Raw genomic sequence first — 6,972 nt, 5'->3', positions numbered from 1 at the left:
ATTTATTATTTTATAAAAAAATTATTTAATATTTTAAATGAACTGGGTGCCAGCACATTTTTTTTGGGATGGAGATGCTTTGGCCTATTACTGTTCATTAGGGTTTATTACTGTTCACTGAAGTGGATAAATGGGTTGGGTGCTGTCGCAAAGTCTTTAGGGATAAAATTGCTCTTACCAAAAAAAAATAAAAAATAAAAAATAAATATAATTGGTTCAATATCGTTGTTTCAGAAAGAAAAAGCTTAAAATGGAATGGCCAAGCCCACTGAACCGGACCGGATACAAACTCGGAGTGGAGAGTGGTGCGCGTTGAAGACCGAAACGGTTGTCGCGTACGATTTTCGGTCTCAACAACCCCCTCGCAGTAGCAGTCACAGTGAGAAGATGAATAAAAATCAAGATATTGGGTAAGCAAAATCTTTTGTATTTCTTTCAATCATCTTATTCTTCTATGATACGATGCAGTGAAATTTGATTGTTGGCCGTTCGATTCGGCCAATGGTGCACGCCATATGTTTGATAAAACGCCTGTATGAAGTATATTGGCATAATTCATCTGAATTCGCACTCTGTTTGTTTGCTCCAGCTTTGAAGTTTGAGAGGTGAGATGATGAGAAGGCAGGGGCAGTATGGTGATTCGGGTGCGAATGCGTATGCCGCCGCTGCTCCGATGCACCATATGTCTGGTCAAAGGATGGAGCACAATTCTAGCCATTTCGAAGAAAGGCTGGAAGCTTTCACTCCACCTCCAGAGAGGGAGAATCCGTATGCAACTTCGAAATCAGAGGACCAGTGGAGATGGGAAAGAGATGGGTCCAAAGGGTCAAATCCAGTGACATCTCATATGTACAATGAAGGTAAGTATTTCTTTCAACTCTCTCGCAGTCTCATATACATACATGCTGAGTTTGCTGTGATATGAAATTATGAATTGCTAAATCTCGAAATCTTGTTACGTTTTTGTTTTGGTTGGTGGGTACAAGTCAAGTTAAAATCTAAATTTTAAACTAAACCATATATTTTGTTGTTTGAAGTTCGTTTTATGCTCTCAAAATGTAGTTCTCAAGGGTTTTGATCTTTCCAGACCTCCATAAAAGAGGTTGGTTGTATGCATTTTGTTTTAGTTGCTGACTGCAAAATTTGATAACTTTGGCTAGACCTCTCACTTTTCTCACGAATATGATGGAGCAATACCTGTAAACTATGCTGTGATGCTCAAGCTAGGAAAGGAGATGCACCTTAGCAGGGTTTTTGTACAGGAATTCCATTCCTGTTATGAAGACGTCATACCATAATTGTTATGATCCTGAGTCGTAATGGACAAGGAAATGGCATCTCTTGATACCTGTCCTCTGTTTCCTTGTTGATCTTAGTTCCTAATAAGAGACAGTTATAGATTTTCCTTTACAGGATATTCTATGGTCCTCAAGGCGGATTGCCCTGAAAAAACTCTTTTTCCTAATCAGCATCCTATGCCAAATTTATCATACAGTCTTACCGATACTGCCACATCATTTCCCCCTATTTCTAGGTGCCGTGCCGTTAAAAAATGTCCACATCTAAACCTAACTTTAGATTGACCCCTATGCCCAAACATCTCATGACAGTTCTACTTTGAGGACTCTTCTTACAGTGAGGCATAAGTTTTCATTTCTTAATGAGGATTGATTATTCAAGCATCAATAGTAACCTTTTCTCCCTTTGCTGCCTTCATCGTGAATGTGGAAGTAAGGATCTTCATTTCCCTCTTATTCTGACTGTACTAAGATATTATGGACAACTCGCACAGCTTTGTAAAGCTAGGGATGGTTTGTGGTGGCATATGCCTAAACTAGAACAAGGTTGATCCTGACAAAGTGGATTGTATACATGATAATAGTGAGCGTCATCTTCTCCTAATAATTCCATTTTCTTCTGTGAAATGATTATAGGCTGCATGGAATCGATTTTCTCATTGAACATCTTGGGGTTTAGGGTTGAAAACTTATTTTGTGAGAGGGTGATTAGTTGATCCTATAGTCATCCTGCGAAGTCAGTGATGGTAAAGTTTGGCCTTTATGTCCCATCAAATGTTACCCCATCTCTCTCACCATTCATCCTGCACTGCCCTTGGAGGCTCTTACATTACTTTGTATCTATCCTAGACACATGGACAAAGGGATCCTGGTCATTGGCTGAGCTTTTTTTTTCTAGTCATTTGGGCTTACGGGCTCTTTTGCTTCACCAATCTGTCCAGGGGCAACTTGTTCTCCCGGAATACTCCTGCCTTAGAGCTCATTTCTTTGGGCTAAACGCTTTCGGTGGGCCTCCATAGCTAATCTAGCTACTTCTTTGGCCTATTTTCTGGTGGTTGTGCCAGCAGCAACTCTGCAACTTTCCTTAGACCTCTTTTTCAACATCCTTCATGTATTCCGTCCTAGCCTTAAGCAAGATGCAAACTTAGTTTACTTCTATATAATTCCTGGGTTGTCTTTAGCCAAATCTCCAACTATGTGTTTAATCGGCTAATTTGACCATAAAATTTCATCTGATGTAGTGCACATAAGAGATAAATGTTGGCATGTTAGAAGCATAAAGAGTGCCTGGATATTAGTTTAGGAAGATAATGAAACAGATCCATAATTCCAGGAAATTTTATTACTCAACAGTGGTAAACTTATTGTTGATTTACGAATTTTTGTCTCAAGTGTCATATTTTAGATGTCACATTCCTATCATTTTACCGTCCCTTGCTATTTATAATATAGAAGATCCTACCTGAGGGGCAGCTGGATTATGTGCTCAGATGAGGGCCTCCAGCTGATGATATGCCTTATACTTTCCTGGTTGATGCTTTGTATCCTTAGGTTCACATGCTTGTTTTGCAGGTCAAGGAGGTGATACATCAAGATCTTATTTCCAGGGTCAAAGGCCAGATTCAAAACATTCTTTGGAGAAACAGAGCAGCAACAATTCCCAATCTCAACCACTTAATGAAGTTATGGACCTTGGATATGAGGACAAGCCTTCGTCGCAGACTTTTGAAGATCTTGAGAAGAAGTTCCTTGATGACATTAAAAAACTAGTGCATGAACAGAGTGATGCTGAGGATGCGGAAAATGCTAGGCATAGAGAGGTTAGTTTATATTTGGAAGTGAATTTTCTTTTTATTTGGATTCCCAATTTACTTTATTTGGGGTTTTGTGGTATACTTCCCAACCCCTTTTTTCCTCTGAAAAACAGACAATATTTTTAATTTATGAGGAAAATTAAAAGTGCATTTTCTTTTAGTTAGCCTTGTCTTAGTATGCTTGACTCGTGAACTCATCTTTAAACACAACTTGACTAGTGCATTGCAAGTGTGGTGCCTCATAGTTGAGTAGATAAACCTTTTGATATTCATTTTCTGAACCTGATTTAAAGTGGTGGGAGAGACTAAGGATAAGTGCAGATTGGGTTGGGTTTATTGAGGCAATTATTAACTGAAAACAGAATTTTAGTGAAACTATGACATAAATTAGGTGAAAGATATTTCTTTGTTTCTGTTATTATGTTCAGCTTTTGATTTTATTGTTTCTGTTTTATTTCTGCATGTATGGTGATTGTTGTGAAGTTCTTTATTTATTTTGTATTTTTATTCTTTGGATAGATGAGGATTTTACTCTAATTTTATGAGGTTAAAATGCCTTTAGTTGACGTGTGTTTCTTAACTTCATGCTCATCCAATCCTTTTTTTTCCTTTATTAATTAGTTTGGGAATTATATATGTGTAGCTTAGTTGTTTCTTAATTAACAGATCAAGCCATAGTAGATAGTAATTTTCATTGCTCGATCCTGTAACAATTACTGGCTCGAACCTTCATTGAATTATCAGAGAGACGGGCCAAAGGCCCACTTCCAACAACACCGATGGTAGCCCCAACTTGGTAATTACCACCTACACAATCAGTAGGTGTGAGGTTTTGTCACAAAAGGTCTCGGTATTAGTTGGAGTGGGGTTAGGATATTTAAACTCTTCTTTTCTCAGACATACAGTTGATGTGGGATACTTCAACAACCTTGATACCTGTAAGGGCTATCTTTTGCTTCAAAGGCTTGTTTTCACTGTTTTAGAACAAATATCTTTTTCTAAGTCCTAGACATAGTAGGAACTGCCAGCTAGCTCCCCCCTTTCCAGATCCAATTAAAACCGAGGAGAGTAACAAATGCTTTCTATGGGATCTTTTGCTGTTTCTACATAAGCTGAATTAATTGGTCCAACTGGAAGGAGAAACAAGAAAATTCAGAACTTCATACATATACATTTGTACCGATCATAGATTGATGAACTATTACTATAAATTATTCAGGGGCAGTAAAAGTAGCAAAACCTGAATGTGTTATTACTATTTGGAATGTGAGAGAAAATCTTTATGACACATCATTGCGAAACTAGCGCATATACACAGATAGTGGCCCATGGATTAGTTTGGCCCGTCTCTCTGATAATTCTACAAAGATTCAAGCCAGTAATTGTTACAGGATCGAGCAATGAAAATTACTATCTACTATGGCTTGATCTGTTAGTTAAGCAACAACTAAGCTACACATGTATAATTCCCAAACACAACTTGACTAATGCATTGCAAGTGTGGTGCCTCATAGCTGAGTAGATAAACCTTTTGATATTCATTTTCTGAACCTGATTTAAAGTGGTGGGAGAGACTAAGGATAAGTGCAGATTGGGTTGGGTTTAGTGGCCCCTGGATGGGTCTGGGTTATGTGTGCTTGATAATTCTTCAAAATTTGTTCAGAAGTTCTCCATGGATGGTATTACTCTCTTTTTCATGTTTATGCTTCCTTCCAGTCCTTTTTTCTAAGGATAATGGTAGGGAGACCAACTTTTTAAACCAAATTTGCAAATGAGGTGGCACCAATAGGAAATAAGCACGTTAATCGACGCTTAACTAATAATCCAATCGTTAACAACCACATCATTTGGTTTGCAAATTTGGTTTAAAAATTTGGTCTTCCTAGCATTACCCTTTTTCAAAATAGAGAAAATTCGGAAGCTATCGTTGAGCCCCAAATTCATGGTTTATATATATTTGAACATGCTTAGGTATTCTCTAGATACCCTACGAATCAAACTCGTGCGTTGTGAAAGTATATTTTCCATTTACTCACCAGATGTGTTTCAGATTATAGTTAGTTTTCTTAAGTCACTAAAATTAAATCAGGATGCCGACATGGCTGTAGCCGCTGTCTTCCTAAGCCATAAAACTGTTCTTATTAGAGAGGTTGCAAAGTGTGGATAACTTTTACTTCTGGCAATGATATTTCTTTCCCTCAATAGAATATGAACTATAAAAGGTTTCAATGTTTTGCGTATTCTTTCCTTTTTCTCACATCCTATCTTTAACTGACGATGATGATTTATTTCATGATTTTATCTCATGTAGATAGATAATTTGAGATGTTCATTTGTCTTTGTTATTTATATCTTACACGTAAGTGCATTGTGTATGGGTTCTCAGAAAATTGGCGTGGTCAATGCTCAATACCAAGAACAGCTGGCAGCACTTCGGGCACGGCATGCTAAACGTAGAGATGAATTACTTGAGAAGGAATCAAATGCCCGACAGCATCAGTACCGGCAATTGGTGATAGATCGTTACCCAAACAGCAGCATGGGCGCCTCTGATCATCATGGGTACAGTGGAGTTGCAGCCTCGGCTCCTGTTGGTGAAGCACACCGAGGGTATAATACTGATCAACATGATTCCTACAGTGAGAGGGCTCGATTTCTTGGGGGTTCTCGGGATCATCGGTTTGAGCCTAGAAGTCCATATCCTGGAGGTCGTGTCTATGATACTGGTTCACGGTATTACTGATTGAGCATTATGTTAATTTTCTTGACCAGGTTTATGCAGTATTGGGTTAGGCAGGTTGTTATAATATTAAGACTCATAAAAGTGAGTTATGTTTTGACTAGTTTTTGGGTGTTGTTTGGCTGAATGATGTCACTGGGACTGTGAAATGGTTGCAAGAGAGAATACAATGTAGTCTTTTGACTAGTGTTGGTAAGATCGTTGACGGTAGTGTTTTCAAAAGTAGTATTGCACAACCAGTCATAATCTCCTCCGCCAGATCAATAAATTTCGAGAAAATTGTAGCAATGATCTTTCAACCTTAACCTAATTAGAGCAATGGTGCCTTAATTAAAAATTCATGACCATTGGTCCTTTAACTCCTCAAAACATGCAATTATGGCTCTTATTGTCAACTCTATTAAAACTTCTATTACACTAAGCCACGTGCGAGTTGCCACGCATGTGAGGTTGAATCAAGGGCAAAATATCGGAAATTAAATGAAAAATTGTAAAAATGGTTCCTCAACTTTAACCCAATTAGAGCAATGAGCTTTTAACTTTAACCCAATTGTAGAAATAATTCTTCAAACATGACTTGTTTTGGCGGAAGTTCTGATGGAGTTGACGAAAATGACCAGGACCAATAATCATAGATTTTTAGTTGAAGGATTATTACTTAAATAGGTTAAAATTGAGATATCATTACTAAAATTTCCTCATAAATTTCAGGCGGATGAAAGGGTAGCTAGAAAAAATCCAATTGAAACATTAAATCCTTAAGGAATTAACATTGCTCTCTTCCACGTCAAAAAGTTCCTCTTACTTTATTCATGTGCCCAGGACTTCCAGTAACAGAAAAAGATTGGCTGGCTATCAAAAAGAACTTTGAACATTTTAAACGTAATGTTGGATGGTAGTTGGCTCTTTTGTAGCTAATGAGTTATTTCCCTTACATTGTGATATCATTTTTGTATCAACATTATGGTAAACTGTTTTGACTCATTAAAGATTATCTCTAAAAAAATTATTTAATATTTGTCAAATACCAACTATACTACTATTTAGTGAAATTTCTCTTCACTTATAAGTGACAGGATTCACGTGAATTATATCAAGTTAAACCATGATAAGTAAATGA

At 37.4% G+C, this 6,972-nt stretch overlaps 1 protein-coding gene across 1 annotated transcript; it reads left to right on the top strand.

Annotated features, from left to right (window-relative positions):
- The first annotated feature begins 233 nt into the window (after positions 1 to 233).
- Positions 234 to 6,038, top strand: LOC148698040 (uncharacterized). The gene is made up of 4 exons (XM_088691145.1): positions 234 to 410; positions 590 to 860; positions 2,871 to 3,118; positions 5,499 to 6,038. The coding sequence occupies exons 2-4, from the start codon at positions 611 to 613 to the stop codon at positions 5,853 to 5,855; spliced, it is 855 nt and encodes a 284-aa protein (XP_088547271.1). The 5' UTR covers positions 234 to 410; positions 590 to 610; the 3' UTR covers positions 5,856 to 6,038.
- Positions 6,039 to 6,972: the final 934 nt, after the last annotated feature.

Source organism: Pyrus communis, chromosome 3 (genome assembly GCF_041283825.1).
Source record: "Pyrus communis isolate YQ-2024b chromosome 3, ASM4128382v1, whole genome shotgun sequence".
Taxonomy (NCBI): domain Eukaryota; kingdom Viridiplantae; phylum Streptophyta; class Magnoliopsida; order Rosales; family Rosaceae; genus Pyrus; species Pyrus communis.
The sequence above is the reverse complement of the archived record's forward strand: the minus strand, read 5'-3'. Positions and strand labels throughout refer to the sequence as shown.

Excerpts from the sequence above, each read along its gene's own strand:
- LOC148698040 (XM_088691145.1), top strand. The coding sequence starts at position 611 with ATGATGAGAAGGCAGGGGCAGTATGGTGATTCGGGTGCGAATGCGTAT. Across the intron at positions 861-2,870 it reads ATCTCATATGTACAATGAAG|GTCAAGGAGGTGATACATCA; the intron begins GTAAGTATTTCT and ends CTTGTTTTGCAG. Across the intron at positions 3,119-5,498 it reads AAAATGCTAGGCATAGAGAG|AAAATTGGCGTGGTCAATGC; the intron begins GTTAGTTTATAT and ends ATGGGTTCTCAG.